At 52.6% G+C, this 18730-nt stretch overlaps 1 protein-coding gene across 1 annotated transcript in view; it reads left to right on the forward strand.

Moving 5' to 3' along the window:
* The first annotated feature begins 1536 nt into the window (after positions 1 to 1536).
* Positions 1537 to 18730, forward strand: part of TRIM71 (tripartite motif containing 71) — a 63342-nt gene continuing 46148 nt past the window's right edge. Inside the window, exon 1 of the mRNA XM_004603853.2 lies at positions 1537 to 3112. Coding sequence (XP_004603910.2) covers positions 2288 to 3112 — 825 coding nt within the window. The 5' untranslated portion in view covers positions 1537 to 2287. The remainder of the gene's footprint in view (positions 3113 to 18730) is intronic.

An 18730-nucleotide genomic window follows, 5' to 3' on the forward strand; every position in this document is an offset into this window, starting at 1 on the left:
ATTTGTGTCCAGGTTCTTTTCTCCAAACTTGTTCATGAAATGCAATTCAGGTCTTTGCCTGTGCAAGCCGGCCATGTGACTTAAAGTAAAATCCAAAATGTCACTTGCAGCTCGGCCCTAGTAAGACAGGGACAATTGTTCCCGGTCTCCGGAGACTATAAATCCTGGTACGTGGCTCTCTCAGCACTTCCCAATTCAGTCTCTTCCTAGGACCAGGCCAGTTCCTTTTCCAGAACCACCCAGGCAGTCTCGGCACCACCCAGATGGCCAGCCTCCCCCGAAACAGCTGCCCGCGGTGGCCCCCACCCCAACCAGGAAAACTCAGGAGGGAACTGGCCCCTCGTTAGATCAGAATTCGGATCCGTCTCACTGCACGCATCCAACTAAGCTCAACTGCGAGGTGTTTTGGTGTGGATCAGAAAAGCCCACGTTAAGGAAACGCAAAAAGAAAAAAATGAAAAGGGGTGTGTGTGTGTGTGTTGGTGGGGGCGCCCAGATCGGCTCGGCAGCGACCACCAGCTTCAGTGGACTCAGGATTTCTAACGAATTCTTTCCTGCTCTTTTTAAAATGAACGGAAGAGTCGCTCAGGCTCCCGGCTCGGGAGGTTTCAAAGGTCGTCGCACGGCGGCCCGGGGCGTCCATCTCCCCACGGCCGGCGCGGGGAAGAGGTCGGAGGGAGGCGGGAGGGCGCACACAAAAGCGAGCGGAGCCGAGCGGGCTAATGTTTCCTGTTTGCCGCAGCCCCCTCCCCCAGCCCCCTCCCCGCACTCGGGCGGAAGTGAGTTTGCTCCTTTGCAGATTAAAAGGATTCCGAATTCCGATCAGTCCCAATAACCAGCTCACGGAGAGGAGGAGGAGGAGAGGCGGCAAAGCAGAGAAAGGGGTCGCGCGCGCGCACTCGCACGCAGCCCGAATTGGGGGAGTCGTGCAAAGCCCCGGGAAGCCGGGGGGGCGCACGGCACCGGCACAGCGCGGTAGGCGCAGCGCAGCGCAGCGCGGCCACCCGAGTTCTGCTCGGCGACTCGATTCGGAAAGGAGATGACGCGGGCGCGGGCCGGCGGCGTTGGCCACGCGGCTCCCGAGCTCAGCGCCGCGTGGGGCCGTCGCCGCTTCCACTGATTCCAGCGCGCCCGGGAAGGGAGGCTCCGTCCCCGCGGCTCGGAGGGGGGACCACGGCGAGGGCGAAATGGCCCGATGACAAAGGAAATGTGATCCCCTCCGCTGCCCAGGCTTCAGCGAGGACGGCCGCGAGGAGGAGGAGGAGGAGGAGGGGCGCGGGGCGCGCGCGGGGCTCGGGTAGCATCGCACGACGGCGCGCGCGGAGCGGGTACATCCAATATCTTCCTGCCGATGAATAATTCAGGGCGGCCCGCGGGGACCTGCGGCCCCGCGCGGCGGCGCGGCTGAACCAAAGGGGGAAGGAGCGCGCGGGAGGAGCCCGGGCGGGGCGCGGCGGGGACACGAGGGCCCGGGGCCGCGGGAGGCGCGCGTGCGTGCTGAGCGCGGGCGGGCGGCCGGGCGCGCGGGGCGACGAGGCGCGTGGGACGCGCGTGCGGCGGCCGCCGCCGGGCCCCGAGAGCGGCGGCTGCGGCGGGACCCTGCGCCTGCAGGGGGAGGCCACGCCGCAAGCCCCGAGCGCAGCACGCCGGGGCCACCCAGGAGCCCCAGGCTGCGCCGCGTCATGCGGCGGGGCGGCAGGCGTCGCGCGGGGGGACACGGGTTTGGCGTCGCGCCGCTCCCGCCTTTACGCACTCGGGGCGCCTTCCGCTCCCGACCAGAGGCCAACTAAAGCCGTTCAGGGAAAGCAAGACAAGTACTCGTGGGGCCCGAGTCGGCGTCCCCCGCCCCGGAGCTGCGACTGCCCAGCGGACTCTCCCCGGGGGGTGGGGTGTGTGCGCGTGGGGGGCTTCCCTCCTCGGCAGGGGAGAGGCGAAGCGGCAGCCGCGCCCGGGGGCGCAGTCCGCTGACCTCCCCGCCCCCGCTCGCTCGCCCCCCGCGTGTCGGGGCTTGTCCCGGCACTCCCGCTTGCGGAGGCGCGCGGCGCTCACCTCCTGCGGGAGGGGTCCTGCTCGCCTCCCCGAGAGCGCGTGGCTTTGAACGTCCGCCGCGGCGGGGGCGGCCGCCCGCGTAGGTGGGACGCTAGAGGCCCGGCGCCCGGCTTGTCGGCCGGATCGATGCCCCTTTCCGAGTGAGCCGACGGCGCCCCCACCCACCCCGTCCGCGCTCCTCTCCACCTCCTCCTCCGCTTCCTCTCCGGTCTCCTCCCTCCTCCGGGCCCGCCTGCCAATGGCTTCGTTCCCCGAGACCGACTTCCAGATCTGCCTGCTGTGCAAGGAGATGTGCGGCTCGCCGGCGCCGCTCTCCTCCAGCTCGTCCGCCTCGTCGTCGTCCTCGCAGACTTCCACGTCGTCGGGGGGCGGCGGCGGGGGCCCCGCGGCGCGCCGCCTGCACGTCCTGCCCTGCCTCCACGCCTTCTGCCGCGCGTGCCTCGAGGCGCACCGGCTGCCGGGCGCGGGCGGCGGCGCCCCGGGAGAGCCGCTCAAGCTGCGCTGTCCCGTGTGCGAGCAGAAAGTGGTGCTGGCCGAGGCGGCGGGCATGGACGCGCTGCCTTCCTCCGCCTTCCTGCTCAGCAACCTGCTGGACGCCGTCGTGGCCACGGCCGACGAGCCGCCGCCCAAGAACGGGCGCGCCGGCGCGGGCGCGGGCGGTCACAGCAACCATCGGCACCACGCGCACCCGCACGCCGCCGCCGCCTCGGCGCCGCCGCCGCCCGCGCCGCCGCCGCCCGCGCCCGCTCGCGCCGCGCCCGGCGGCCCGGCCGCCTCCCCGTCGGCGCTGCTGCTGCGGCGGCCCCACGGCTGCAGCTCGTGCGACGAGGGCAACGCCGCCTCCTCGCGCTGCCTCGACTGCCAGGAGCACCTGTGCGACAACTGCGTCCGCGCGCACCAGCGCGTGCGCCTCACCAAGGACCACTACATCGAGCGCGGCCCGCCGGGGCCGGCCGCCGCCGCCCAGCAGCTCGGCCTCGGGCCGGCCTTCCCCGGAGCGCCCTTCTCCATCCTCTCCGTGTTTCCCGAACGTCTCGGTTTCTGCCAGCACCACGACGACGAGGTGAGTTCCCCGGAGGGACCAAAATTCGGGTTGGAATCTCCGCGCCGCGTTTCTGTTTTTTTTTTTTTTTTTTTAAATTTTTTTCCAAAAAACAACTTTCGGCGACGTGGCAGGCGGTTCCTGCTGGTCATCCCTGGCCCGGCGTTGGTGTGCGCCGGCTACGAGGGCCTCCGACGGGATCCCAAGGCGTGGGGTCCCCGTATCCCCCACTACGGGCGCATTTTGTTTCCCGTGGGGCAAGTGTGCTTGTGAGCACGCGGCCTCCGGCAGAGACGGTCCCTGTCCCCCTGGTCTCACGGCATGGTTCCTTGAGCTTCCAGGGGGAAGCCTGTGCTTAGCTTTCCCCGTGTCGTGGAGCGAACGTGCTGCTTCTCCTCCAGGAGCCGCTACGGGGGGGGGGGGCGTGGGCGCGCGCGCGTCTGTGAAGTCCCCGGGAGCCGGGCCGCGTGGTGAGTGCGTGGGTCTAGGCTGATCTCCGCGTGTGCGCGGGCAAGGGAGGATTTGGATTTTTCTGGAGGAGTCGTTGGGGGTAGTGGCGGCAGCCTGCCTTGGTTAGGAGGGCATCTTGGGCATGTTGGTAGAGGGGGCCTTGCGGGTTCTTTTTATACTCGCGCCGACCCCTGAGGTACCCTTGGGTGTTCTTTGGTCCCTGCGACGGTCGGTTGGCTGCTCTCCCCCTCCGATCCGGGTTTGAGAGCTCGAAGTGAACCGGTTTCCCCGCTTTAGCCAGAGTCCTCATCGTAGTGCACTAGGTTGGGCTCCCTTTGGTTTACAAAATTTATTTTACAAAAATAAAACAAAACAAAACAAAAACCCAAAAAACAAAACCCTGCAAGCTACACGGTATTCCAGCTCCGGGTGCTGCTCCGCCGCTTTTCTCTCCTTTTCAAATCCCCCACCGCCCAGCCAAATGTACTGCGCGCTGCCTCCCACCCACTACAGGTTTTAGGGCGGGGCGTGGGTCTCTAGCTGGTGCGATTTCCCTTAGACAGAGAGACCGGGCATATGCGTAGTACACCCCCGTGGGGGTGCTGTGTGCGACTGGCGCGCGCGCGTGTCCTGAGGTCGGCGCCGCCGCGCACCGAGACCCTTACTTGCCCCCCCAGCCTGTTAATTGCCTGGGAGGAGGTCGTAGCCTTAGCCAGACTCCCCCGAAGCCGGCTTTTCTCCCTTCGGGAAAAGTGAGTATACTTCCTGGTGGGTGCCCGCTTTTGGGGGATAGTGTTTTTGGGCCACACCTGGCCATACTCGGGTTACTCCGGGCTCTGCACTCAGGAATTATTTCTGACCCAGCCTAGTTTGAGACCCTGTGGGTTTCTGGGGATCGAACCCGGATCTGCTGCCTGCAAGCCTGCTTGTATTATTTCTTTGGCCTTGGGCGCACATCTTTTTTAAGATTCAAGATAATGTCTAGAGGGGATGACTCCAGAATGTCTCTAAGTTCTTTTTCCTTGAATATTTTGTTAAAGTTTTGATTGGACTTTGAGTCATAAAAGGTTTTTTTTTTACCACTTTAAATGGGGGAATGTTTCTAGTATATTCTGTAATCATATTTAGGAGATGTGAATGATTGAGCCTAAATACTGGCCCCAAATCCCAGGAATGGAAAGATGGAGCCAATTCACTTGAAAATTAGGGTCAGATGGGGAGGGGGATGGTGGAGCGAGGGAGGAGGGCAGGGCGCGCCTAGAATTCCTTGATTGAACCCTCCCCAGCAGTTGAGGTTAAATGTCAGGTTTTATTTATATTCCCAGTTAAAGATTCACATACGGTTTATTTGGCCTAAAACAGTAGATGCTCAGTGTTGCCAGACTTGTAAAAAGGTTTATACTCTTTTTAAATTATAAGCCCATTCAAGCCAAGGGGGAGAGTGCTAAGTGAGAAGCCTAGCAAACTCTCCTGGCCCAGGGAGGTAACTTCGGGTCGCATGAAAAGTCACTTCGTGCGTAGTCCCCTAGTCCCCTTGGAGCCAACTGACAAATATTCTAACCCTAGAGTAAACGAAATATTTTTCAAAACACAGAACTCAGCCCGCTGGAGCAAAAAAAATTCTCCATTCCTGCCTAAGTTCATTTAACGAGAAAAAAGAAAAAGTAATTTGGAGCTAATCCAGGGTAGAGTAATGCTTGAAAATTATTTCTAGGTGGCAAAGCCAGTGTGTGGATGGAGGCTAGGCAGAAGCTTCCTTTTCTTGGGGAAGGAGTGCTCTTGCTTTTCTTTTTTTCCCCCCTGCTCAGTGATATCACTTCTGATGGTGTGGGAGTATGGGGAGCACGGTATGGGGTGCCTGGGGATCCTGCCAGGGTTTAATCCCCCGGTCCCCTGCCTTTCCCCGCTGTACTGTCTCTCCCGGGAAGTGTGTTCAGAATAAGGTGTGGGGATTGGGAGAGAGAGAGGAGGGATGCTTTGGAGGTTGCATTTTGGTATGTGGCTTCTTCACTGTTGCATGCTGCATCAGTTTCTACAAGAAGAGTCAAACAGGCTCTTAAATAATTCAGGGCCCTCTTCCATCTCCTGAGGGTCACTGCTGCCACCTGGCCTAGGGGAAAACGCCGAAGCTGGTGGGAAGGGGAGCATAGAACCCCCATCTCAGCGGCTCCCTCCATGGTCAAAAGGAGTTCTGGGCATGTGGTTTAAAGCCCACCCACCATAGAGGCAGGGGGGGAGTTGGGTTTTGCTGAGGAGCGCTAAGTTGATGACTTCTGCTCGGCATTTGGCCCGGGCCTGGTAGAAACTGTTGGATTTTATTTCTGGCTACTTGGTGTTGGTCAGGCTGGCTCTGCGGGCCGCCCTCGTGGCTGGCCCTTCCTTCCCTCGGTGGCTAAGGGAGCCAGGCACTGGACTGCACCGCTGCTGCCTGCGGTGACCCAGGGTCTCCTGGCTCTGAGCCTGCTTGTGTTGCCCAGCTGTACCCCCCTCGGGCTTCGGAGAACAGCGAGTGCAGTGAAGTGACCTTTACGGTGCATTATTGGCACCATGAGGACGTGGGATCTTCCCTTCTTTGGAGGTCAGGCTGGGAGCAGAAATCTCAAGGGGTCGGGGGTGTAGTGCCAGAATGTAGAGGTCGCCTGACAGCAGCAGTCAGCTGAGTTGTCCCTCAGGGAGAAGCCCCGCTAGGCTAGGCGGTGACACGGTGACACCGTTGCCATCTTGGCTGAGGGAAACGTGTAGCCACGTCCACCTGAGTTGAGCTGGGTTGTTCCCACAGGCGGGGGCTGCCTCCTCTGTAGAGGGGAGTGGGGGTGGAGGGGGTGCGGATCGGATTTATAATCAGTCCCTGCCCTGGCTTTGGTTTCAAAAACCTTCCTCGCTTTGGCATTTCCACTGTACGGACTTATGAGATTGGGAGACGGTCCCCCTGGATTTGGAGACAGTCTCCAGAAAAGCTCCCGCCCCCAAAGCTGGCCGCATCACACGGAATGAAGGAAGGTGGTTGGCTTCCAGAATTAATTAATTGGTGGTAGGATTGCTTGCATTTGTTCGATTAAATGACTCTGGGGGAAGAGTACATTGGCATCGCTATATTTTATTTTATATTCTGGAGTCAACGCTGTTTCAGGCCTACATTCATTATTCCCTGGTGTGTGCATGTTTGCTTTAAAATTAAGTGCATGTGCTGTGTAAATCACAAAATTCAGACCAACGAGGAGACTGACCCAGCAGTAATGCGCTGAAGTACATTCCCTGCATGCGTGAGCCCCTGAATTTTGATCCCTGGCTCCCCAAGCTAAGAAAGAGAGACTAGGAATGTGTTTTATTTATAGAAGAGGACTAGAAGCATTCTTTTATTTCTGCACCCCGTTTTTGGCTCTCTGGAGGGGGACCAGGTGGATATATCTGCGTCGGGCATTTTATCTCACCTGTTCAGAAAGCCAAACTTGACTTACCTTGGGAATAATTAATTGAATGTTGAGTGTTTTAAGTTCAATTCTGCAGCTAGGTATTTGTAGACTGAGCCTGTTGGATTTCCAGGATACTGAAAATCATGTGGGAGGGAAATAATTAACTCTCAATTTCTTAGGCTTTGAGTGTTAATCTTTGGGCTTTTCAAAGTCATTTTTGCTGAGAAATATGCCTGACTGCTTCGGGCTGATGAATTGTATCTATATTGGCTAGGGATTTGGGCTGGTTCGGGAAGCTGGTTCTGATGAGGCTGCCACACAGAGACGAGACCTGACTTCCTGTCTTTTTAAGGGGAGTGGGGTCTGGGCCACACTTGTTGGTGCTGGAGATTCAAACCCCAGGCAAAAGCATGTGAAACTATCTAGCTTTCTCCCTGGCCCCATAACCCCAGGTCTTTAAAACATCCCAGAAATATTTAAGACTTAATAGTGTGAGCCCTGTCCTGGAAACCTTCTAGGACTGACTTTTTCCCCCCCTACACCAAGTAAACTACATAGGTATAGACACCATAGACTTGATTTTATTCTACAAGGTTTTTATTATGCTGGTGAATACATATCTCTGGAAACACAGGGAAGGTGTTTTAGGGGAAGGAAACTTTCAACCTTAAATTATTTTGGGGAGCTGGAGCGATAGCACAGGGGGTAGGGCGTTTGTCTTGCACACAGTTGACCTGGGTTCGATTCCCAGCATCCCATATGACCATTCCTGAGCACTGCCAGGAGCCAGGAGTAATTCCTGTGCATCGCCACGTGTGACCCAAAAAGCCAAAAAAAAAAAAAAAAAACCCAAAAAACAAAAACCTTAAATTATTTTGGCATTACCCTACTTGGCTTTTGGGGACACTGTCAAAATGGAACCCAGAGGCTTATGTGCAGGACCAGTGCTCCCATTGCTGAGCCCCATCCCAGTCTCAACTGTACTTGATATATTCAAACTAGTTGTGCAGGGAATAAAGAATTAATGCTGGAGCGATAGCACAGCCAGTAGGATGTTTGCCTTGCACTCGGCTGACCCAGGTTCGTTTCCCAGCATCCTATGTGGTCCCCCAAGCACCACCAGGACTTAGTCCTGAGTGCATGAGCAAGGAGTAACCTGTGCAATGTGGGGTGTGACCCAAAAAGTGGGGAAAAAAATAATTAGTGGAATCAGGAGGTTGAGCTCTTGCCTTGCATGTGGCCAACCTGTGTTCAATTCCTGGCATTTTAAATGGACCCGAGCACTGTCTGGCCAGGAGTAATTTCTGAGTGCAGGACCAGAAGTTAACCCTGAGCTTCCTGGGTGTGGCCACCCCTTCAAAAAAAAATTATCGAAAGGAATGACTGAGAAAGATTTGCTTTTTCTACATCCTTACTAAGCTCCTGTTTAATGCTGTATAGCCTGTAGGGTGTTTGCCAAGCAATCTTTGTCTTTATGCAACTTGATGCAGCTTACAGCTAAATCAGCTTGTTTTTTAACTTTTAAAATGATTCTCTTTGCATTCAAATGTGCTTTATGGGGGGGCGGGGGGTATGTTGAAACCTACAAGTGAGGAGGCGAGGTAAATATTGTGCAGGGGGATAAAAGTATACATTTTACTGGTTCAAGAGGGGGTAATTCCATAGTACTAAATTCCCCTACCTTTATTTTCTCTGCAACTGGCTTCAAAGTTGCAGGGTTTGCCGGCACTGGGGCACAGCTTATTTCAGCAGTGTTCATTCTTCATGAATAAAGCCCCATTTTGGTGTCATTCTTCATGACACTTAAGCAAAAGGTTGGGAAGAATTCCACCATGCAGGCAGCTTCAAAGTAGGCCTCCCTTCCCCTCCCCCCATAACACCTCCACAAAGAGTCAAGAAGGCCGGGCCCACACTGCCCTCACCTCCTCTGTTGCTTTGGAAGGCAGCCAGAGAAAGATATTGATAAAGAATTACAGTTGCCTAAAAGGGAGCAAGATGCCACCCATTGCAGCCGGCTCTGTTCCCCTTCCCTTGTTGACCTTTCAAGCATTGTGACTTGTGAGAGGAAGCCTGATCCATCTTTCCTCTTCACTTGCCGTGCCCGGGTGCTTGTTCAATACGAAATTATTCTTCTCCCTTTGAGGTTTTGTTTACGCCCACAAACCAAGTTGACTCAAACCAGATTGACTGTTTTGATTGACAAGACTCCGGACTTGTTAACAGAAAAATTGGGGGTTGGGGGGGGCGGCGGGAAACGAGCTAAGCACTGGCTATTTACATCTGAAACTAGGCTAGTGTCCATGCTTTTACCTCTTTTTAGATGCGCTCACAGCCAGCTTGCATGGGATAGTTGGCTCAGGGTGACTTTGAAGGGAGGACAAAACAGAAATGGTGACTCCTGAGTGTCAGCCCACCCCAACCGAACCTAAGTGCTCTCTGGGAGATAATAGGCCTGGATTGTTTTGCAGCCCTCATGTGGATTTTCTGCAGTGTCCCTAGTTATTTGTCTCCCCTCCCCCTCCCCCTTTCCCTTACCCTGCAATGTCAGTGCGGGTGGGTGGGAGTCATGAGCGGGAGTGAATGTGTGTGTGGGAGGTGTATCTGCGAGGGTGTGTGCATGTTGGAACCCAGAATCTCACATGGGAGGGAGACAGGTGTCCTACCCCTGAAGCTCATGGTGACTGCTGGTGCTCCCGGCGGTTCTCGTGCCGGACCATGTTCAGCGTCCGTCACTCGGGAGTCCTGTGGCTCAGTCCTGAGGCGTTTTGCTTTGGTTTTTATGAGTGTGGTTTGGTTTTTTGGGGGGCACACCCAGAGGTGCTCAGGGAACCCAGGCCTAAGATTGAAGTTGAATCCTATACTCCTTAGATTTTTTTTTTTAGCCCCCCTCCTTAAATTTTTTACTTAAGAGGCACTATGATTAATGGGATGAAAAGTGACAGTTGGATGCCTTTGGTGTTCAGCATCACACTTGCACCATTGTTTTCCCACCCCATTTTGTCCCTCCCCCCAAATCTCTCTCCCTCCCTCCCCTTCTCCCTCTCACCTTTTGCAACACTGCATCTTGGGGCAGGTGTGAGGGCCACACCTGGCAATGCTCATGGCTTATGCCTGACTGCCTGTTATGGCTCCTCAGTGCCGTGATCATATGTGGTGCCTGGGGGTTGAGCCTGGGTCAGCTGTGAGCTAGGTTGCAAGCAATCGCTTATCAGCTGTGCTATCTCTTTGGGTCCCTTTCATAATCACTTTTGTTTGTTTAATGATTGGCTTTTTATGTTACACCTAGCAGTGTTCATGGGTTACTCCTGTCTCTGCACTCAGGAATTACTCCTGACAGTGCTCAGGGGACCGTATGGGATTCGGGGATCGAACCGGGGTTGAATGTGTACAAGGCAAATACCCTACCCCACTATACTATTGTCCCTACTTTTTATTTATTTTTTGGTTTTTGGGTCACACCCGGCAATGCACAGGGGTTACTTCTGGCTCTGCACTCAGGAATCACTCCTGGCGGTGCTCAGGGGACCATATGGGATGCTGGGAATCGAACCCGGGTCGGCCGCGTGCAAGGCAAACGCCCTACCCACTGTGCTATTGCTCCAGCCCCGCCCCTACTTTTTAATTTTTATTACTTTTTATTTTTATTTTTTGGCTTTTGGACCATACTTGTGGTGCATAAGGTTACATCCTGTCTGCCTCATAGGGGACCATCCATATGGCGTTTTGCGTTTAATTCTGAGGATTAAACCCGGGTCCACTGCATGCAAGGCATGTGCCTTAACCTCTGTACTACCTCTTGGGCCTCATACACTCTTTTTTTTGGGGGGGTTTTGGGTCACTCCTGGCTCATGCACTCAGGAATTACTCCTGGGTGCTCGGGGGACCATATGGGATGCTGGGAATCGAATTCGGGTCGGCCTCGTGCAAGGCAAACACCCTACCCTCTGTGCTATCACTCCAGCCCCGGCCTCATATACTCTTTATTTTGGAGCTCATGTACCCCCAAATCAGCCAGGGCTAGAGTTTGGAGGGGGAGCCTGTTTTAGTGGATAGGGGAGCCCTTTCCAGGAAGATGTGACTGGGTCTGCACCCAAGTTGGATTTGTTTGGCCAATTTTGGGATCACACCTGGCTCAGGGCTTATTCCTGGCAGTGCTCTGGGGAACCATAGATGGTGTGGTGGATTCAGTCAGGGTCAGCTGCCTACAAGGCAAGCGCCTCAGCTGCCTGAGCTCTCTTCCTGGCTTGCACGTTGGATTTGATGCTTTGCATTGCTACTTTCTTTATTGTCCAACTATTTTGGCATTAAATACTATTAAATACTTTTTTTTTTTTTTTGCTTTTTGGGTCACACTTGACACAGGGGTTACTCCTGGCTCTCCACTCAGGAGTCAGTCCTGAGGGTGCTCGGGGGACCATATGGGATGCTGGGAATCGAACCCCGGCAAGGCAAATGCCCTACGCGCTGTGCTATCACTCCAGCCCCCTAAGTTAAATTTGTTTGTTTGTTTCTGGCCCTACACCCCCTTTGTTTGGAATACCTCCAGCTCTGTGCCCGGGAGGTGTTCCTGGAGGTGCTTGGGACCCAGGGTCAGGTCTCCCTGGCTCAGTTCCACATGGAATGTTCCTGCTGCCTTGTCTCCCAGGGACCATGAGATGTTGGAGTCACTCCACATCGTTGATAGTGTTTTGTGAGCAGAGGTTTGGATCACACTCAGTGGTGTGCTGGGGGTGTGCTGGGGGCACGCTCGCGCGCGCGCGTGTGTATCTGTACACGTACACACCTAATTTTGTGCTTAGGGATTGTTCATGGCATGACTTAGGTAGGACCGACCCTATGGCGTGTCGAGGAAGGAGCCCGGGTTGGCCCTGCACGCATGCAAGGTAAGTCTTTATCTGTCTGGCCCTTTTAATTGATTTTTTAAAAGTCAGGTAAGTGTAGGGGAAAATACAAAAAGGAGAGTGGGAGTCTGGAAGATGCTTACAACTTTCCATGCAAGACAAGGGATGTGGGCCAGAGTGATAGGACAGTGGGTAAGGTGATTGCCTTGTGTGGGCCCGACCTGAATTCAATCCCTGGTACACCATATGGTTCTGTCAGCACAGAAATCAGTAGGGAAACATGAATTTCTGAATTTCTGGGCGCACTGTTCAGTATACACATGCAGAGTTGTGAGTATCCTGACAAAAATCTTCTTTACTTTCTCATGCAAACTGCAGCCAAAACAGGTAGAATTCCTTTTATATGAAGTTAATAGGCTGCTTATCTTAAAATATTTCCTGGCTGATGGCCATGGGGGATATTTGATTCTGTGAAATCATCTGAGTATCGCTGACAGGACTAAATGTGCTAAGATTTGTCCTTAAAATATTTGCATGCCTGTTTGTGGAAGAATTGGCTTCGTGCTAAAGATGTCCCAGGACTGGTCTGCTGCCTGTTCCTTCTTCCCCAGGAACAGGGTGGGGGGAGGAGAGATGAAAGAAGAGGGGGGCAGCGTTGTGATCTTTTTTAAACTATTAGATGAAATCTAAATGTTAATGTGTTTACTAGCTGAACAGATTGAACTGGGCAGAGAGAGAAAGTGGTGCTTGTTTTGGAAGAAGAGAGTTGGAGAGAATGGTACACTTTGGGGAGAAGGTTGACTCCTTTCCTGATCCTTTCTTAATCCTAATGGATTGGAGCCACACAGGAGTTAAAAGTGGTCATCGCCTACTGTCCTACCTGCTTCAGCGTCCCCCTCCCACCCCCCATGCTGGATGTGGCCCCAAACTAAGAACAAAAAGTCTCTAAGCATGGGATGAAAAGATACTTTTCTTTTATCCTTGGTGTGGGGAGGGGTGACCTGTGGAGGTAAGTGTCCAGAGGCATTTTATTTTTTTTTTGGGGGGGGGGTGTCATACCAGGCGATGCACAGGGGTTACTCCTGGCTCATGCACTCTGGCTCATGCACTCAGGAATTACTCCTGGGGGTACTTAGGGGACCATATGGGATGCTGGGGACCCAACCCGGGTTGGCCATGTGCAAGGCAAATGCCCTACCTGCTGTGCTATTGCTCCAGACCCTCTATTATTTTATAGGTAATTTTTTCCTTTTTTTAAAAAAGAAATATGGGGGCATACTTGGAAAATACTCAGGAGCTCAAAAATTACTCCTGGTGGTGATTAGAGGATCTTCCAGGCCGCCAGGGTTTTTTGTTTTTTGTTTTTTTAAAATTTCTGTGTCATACATGGCGATGCACAGGGCTTACTCCTGGCTCATGCACTCAGGAATTACTCCTGGTGGTGCTCCGGGGACCATATGGGATGCTGGGAATTGAACCTGGGTCTGCCACTTTACCCTACCTGGTGTGCTATTGCTCTAGCTCCAGCTCCAGGCTGCCGGTGCGTTTGAACCCAGCTTGACCATGTACAAGGCAAATGTACCCTCCTGTACTATCATTCCAGCTGTTTTTTTTCAGTCTTCACAAAACTATCAGGAAATTGGAGGGGACTGTGTGCTAAGTGTAAAATTAGTTTGACTAATGTAGCTGGATTTTAAAATAGGGGCTGTCACTGGTGCCCAGTGGAGCTGTTGGTGGGTGGAGGGGTGGCCGTGGTCTTCAGCAGTGAATTCAGGCCTTCCTCCTGCCCAGCATGCACTCTACCACTTTCCCATTTTTTTCTTTTATTTTTTTTTTGGGGGGACACCCGCCTGCTTTGCTCAGAGCTGTACTGCTGCCTCTGTTCAGGGCATCGTACAGGTTCCGGGGCTTGAACTCCTGGGCCAGCATGTTAGAAAGCAAGCGTGCTACTCGTTCTCTCTCTCCCCCTTCCCCCTCATTTTAAAATTCATTTATTAAAAAAATAATAATAAATAACCCCACACCCGGTGGTACTCAGAGCTTACTCCTGGCTTCTGTGCTCAGGACTTAGCCCTGGTGGTCCTGGAGGGGGGACCCTATGAGATGCTGGGAATCAAACCCTGGCTCACTGCTTGCAAGGCAAGTGCCCTTTCCACTGTACCTGCTCTGCTCCACCCCTCCAACCCCCTTCCCCTTTTTTTAAACAAGCAAATGAAAAACCAGGGGCTGGAGGGATTGCTCAATAGGGCTGGTGGGGGGTTGGTGGGGGCGGGGCTTCTTGATTTCCTTCAGCTTCCCCAGGCACTGCTGGGACAGAGAAGACATACCACTTCCTCACCACACTTTTCCTCCGCTGAGAAACCGAAGGTTTAAATAAAGCCCATCGCTCTGTACCTGAGTATTTGGGAAGGAGGGAGAGGAAGAGAGAGACAGACTCCCATCAATGGGGTCAAAACCTTGTACAGGTGTGGATGAAGTAAGGTTTAAGTTTTTCACTTCTGATTTTTTTTTTCTTTTTTGGGTCACACCTAGCGATGCAGAATAACTCCTGGAGCTGCTCAGAGGACCATATGGGATGCTGGGAATCGAACCCGGGTCGGCTGTGTGCAAGGCAAACGCCCTACCCGCTGTGCTATCCCTCTAGCCCCCCTCACTTCTGATTATTTCGGGGAGGTTTTGGGTCATACCCAGTGGTATTCTGAACTTATTCATGGCTCTTGGGTCATTCCAGGACAGGCTCTGGCTATTCTGTAGGGTGTCGAGATTGAACTATGCTGGTCCACTTGCAAGGCAGGTGCTCTGCCTGCTATATACTCTTATCTCCAGCCCAAAATGTTTTTCCGCTTTTGGACCAGAAAGGGATGTCCAGGGTTAAGCCTCATGCCTTGCTCAGGGTGATCCATTCCTTCCCCAGCACCACAAATGGTGTCTCCCGGTCATAGCCAGGAGTGAATCTTGAACATGGCCTGGTATGATCCAAAAATCCCAAAGAGAAAGTTTTCCACTTTTTTGGGGCCAGACAAGAAGTAAGTAACAGCTGTAGAGTATTTGCTTGCACGGGGCTAACCCAGGTTTCATCCCTAGCATTTTATATGGTCCCCCTGAGCACTGTCAGGAAAAATCCTGAGTGAAGAGCCAAAAGTAATCCCTGAGCACTGCACCAAAAAAAAAAAAACAACGAAAAACAATCCCCCAAAATTGTCAACTTTCAAGCTGAAGTTTTTTTGTTTTTTTTTTTGGTTTTTGGGTCACACCTGGCGATGCACAAGGGTTACTCCTGGCTCTTTCACTCAGGAATTACCCCTGGCGGTGCTCAGGGGACCATATGGGATGCTGGGATTCGAACCCGGGTCGGGCGCGTGCAAGGCAAACACCCTACCCGCTGTGCTATCGCTCCAGCCCCCTCAAGCTGAAGGTTTTTAGGGGAGAAGGGGCTTTTGTTTTTGGCTTTAGTGACTGAGTGATAAGTTGAAGGTAGGTTGTGAAGGAATAGTAAAATCCTCCGTAGTAAGAAGAGGCATGATTCTAGACTCACATTCTAATGTAATTCTAACACTTGGTACCTGTGTGCAGCTCCCAACCGGCCCTTTGTCTATTGTGCAATAAGGAGCTGTGCTTGGGGTATCTGAACCAAAGTTAATATTGTCCATCTGCATCATCTTTGCTTCATAGTTGGCTGTTTGCTAACTCAGTTCTGTACATAGTTATCTCCACACAAATGTTAACCTGGAAACTTTGCAAAAAGAAGCATTGAAAATAATTAGGCACCTTCAGACTAAAAATTATACTTGATTATAGCAAATGTTTGGAATTTGGAAACAGACAAGTGCCTTAGCATTTTTAAAAGAGGGTGGGGAGGGAGCTGGAGCAATAGCACAAGCCGGTAGGGCGTTTGCCTTGCATGTGGCTGACCCGGGTTTGATTCCCAGCATCCCACATGGTCCTGTGAGCACCACCGGGAGTGATTCCTGAGTGCAAAGTCAGGAGTAGCCCCTGAGCATCGCCGCTGGGTGTGACCCAAAAAGAAAAAAAAAAGGGTGGAGAGAGGGTTGGTTCACATTGGGTGTTTTAAGCCTTACATTAGTGTTTGCGTACCCCCCCCTATTGTTGAGGGTCTGCTGCAGAACTGAACACAATTCATTTGAATTTAATGATAGTTAATCAGGAACTGTTTGCTTTAGATTCAGAACTACTTTTCAAGGTTTTTTGTTTGCTTGGTTGCATGCATAACCAATTTTTGCCCCCCCCCCCCATAAGTAAATGTATGGGAATGAAATTTAAAGTGTGCAAGATCAAATTAGGAAGAGGAGGAGGGGGGAAAGCGCCGTTGCCCCAGTTTTGCGGGGAGAAGAGATTGGGTTTCAGCCTCCGTTGGGTCCCTGTGGCCTTCTAACCCTTTTCTCCTGTGTGAGGCCATGGAGGAGGTCATTCCAGGGGGGAGCCCAGAATGTCCAAGGTTTAACATTCCTTCCGTGGTTTCAGCAGATTAAGAAACAAAGGTCTTAAAAGCGAAGTTGGAGGTCCCTGCCCTGGCTGCCAGGCCCTTCTCAGTTCAGTTTCTGACTGGCCTTCAGTACTTGTAAATGTCACTGCCTGTGGGGACCCTGCTCCTTGGATTCAGAGCTAGATGCTGGCCCCTGCACACCCCCAGTGAACAGAAAAGCGGAACCAAGAGCCAGTTCCTGCAAAATAGAAACGTGGGACATTTGTAAACACTGCAGGGGTGGAGAGGGTGCAGTTGTTGTGGGGGAGGAGAGATTTTGTTTGGACTCCAGAACTCTTGTTTTAGATTGTAACTTTTCTGAATCTGTAGGACTCTATTTGCCCTCACCATTGCCTTCACCTCAGCTGGTTTTAGCTGCTGGAATGTATTGGGAAGTAGAGGTTTTTCTCCAAGTTACTAAGGTTTTTCTCGAAGTCACATGGGCTTGGTTTTGCTTTTGTTTAGGGACCACATTGGGACAGTGCTCAGGGCTTCCTCCTGGCTCTGCACTCCGGGATCACTTTGGGGGTCAGGGATATAGGGTGCCCGGTTTCCAGCCCAGGTCAGCTACATGCAAGACAAACACTCATAGCACTATAGTAACTGCCCCCCCCCCCCAATTCTGATTTAATTCTGCAAGTGTTAATCACAGTAAGTTTTGAGCATATATATCAGGTATTGATAATCCTATCAATAACATCTGTAATTTTGGTTTTTGGGCCACACCCAGTTGTGCTCAGGGATCTTACTGGCGGGGATTGGGTCATATGGGGTGACAGGGATCAAACCTGCGCCATGAGCGCGCAAGGCAAGGCAAGTGCCTTACTTAGCAGTACTAGCTCTTCGGGGTTATGATTCAGATTTTTTTTTTTTTTCATTTTTGGGTCACACCTGGCGATGCACAGGGGTCACTCCTGGCTCACATACTCAGGAATTACTCTTGGTGTTGCTCAGGGAACCATATGGGATGCTGGGATTTGATCCCAGGTCGGCCGTGTGCAAGGCAAACGCCCTACCCGCTGTGCTATCGTTCCAGCCCCTGATTCAGATATTTTTTGTGGGGGATGGTCATACCAGGCCACGGTCAGGGGTCATTCCTGTGGAGCTTGGGACCATCTGGGGTGCCAGGGGTTGAATTCAAGTCACCCAGGTATGCTGTCTATAAGGCAAGCCCCCAACTTGGTATATTCCTGACCCATACCAATAACATCTTTTTTTGTTTGTTTGTTTTTGGGTCACACCCGGCGATGCACAGGGGTTACTCCTGGCTCATGCACTCAGGAATTACGACTGGCGGTGCTCCGGGGACCATATGGGATGCTGGGAATTGAACCCAGGTCAGCCGAGTGCAAGGCAAACGCCCTACCTGCTGTGCTATCACTCCAGCCCACATCTTTTTTTTTCGTTGGTTGTTTTGGGGCCACACTTGACAATACTCTGGCTCTGCACTCAGGGATCTTGCTTGGCAATGTCCTGGGGACTGTATGGGACCATATGGGATGCCGCAGATCAAACCCGGGTTGGGCTGCATGCAAGGCAAGTGTCCTACCTACTGTACTATGTCCTGTATCTATCGCATCATTAAGAAGTTTTTTTCCCCCCTATTTGGGTTTCCTGCATTTTCTTAAGTTTTCTACCCATATGCAAAATTGAGTGTTAAGTATAATCTCCTGTTTCAACAGTCTCCAAGGCCCCATTCAGAGCTGGGGCTGGGGGCTGAATCCCTGCTCCCACATGTAAAGCAGATGCTCCAGCCCTTCAAGCCATCGCCCCAGCCCTTTAGTCTTAGGAAATTTACTTAGACATTTTCCTGATTTGCTTCATTACTGCTTCAAACTTGGTTGTTGATGGTTGGGATTTATTTAGCTGGTCCTAGCTGGGGCTTCTCTGCATTTACCAATTGTTCAGCCTTTAGTTAATTCTAGAGGGAAGACCTCTCCCTTCCCACAGCCCATCTGCAGGATGGTGGCTCGGGATACATTTGAAATGTTAATTTGCTCCTGAGCTGTCTCCCAGCGGCCACATTTCCTCCTCCCTCGATCCAGTAACCAGCAAGCCAGCAAGCCAACGGCAGGGGGGTGGGGGGAGAGAATGGTGTGTCCTGTTTTTCACGTTCCTTGTTTTTCACTTTGCATTTCCGTGATTACTGTTCAGTGAGCGCCTTTTCATGTGTTTATTAGGATTTGGATTTCCAACTGAGTTAAAAAATGTCTCGACTTTTCAGAAAACCTAAGGTGCTAGCTTACCTGCAGCAGACTTTGGGAGGATGACTTGCCTCAATTTACTTTTTAACTTACTAAACATTTCAGATTGCAGTGAGGTTAGTTCTGGTGTTTGTTTATACTTTGTCTTAGTTTCTAAATACTCTTGGCTGTGAGATGGTTTTATTTCGACTTGGAGCGAATGATGAGTCTGACTCCTTGAGTAAGTAAATTAATGGGCTCATTTCCCC

Source organism: Sorex araneus, chromosome 4 (assembly GCF_027595985.1).
Source record: "Sorex araneus isolate mSorAra2 chromosome 4, mSorAra2.pri, whole genome shotgun sequence".
NCBI classification, from domain to species: Eukaryota; Metazoa; Chordata; class Mammalia; order Eulipotyphla; family Soricidae; genus Sorex; species Sorex araneus.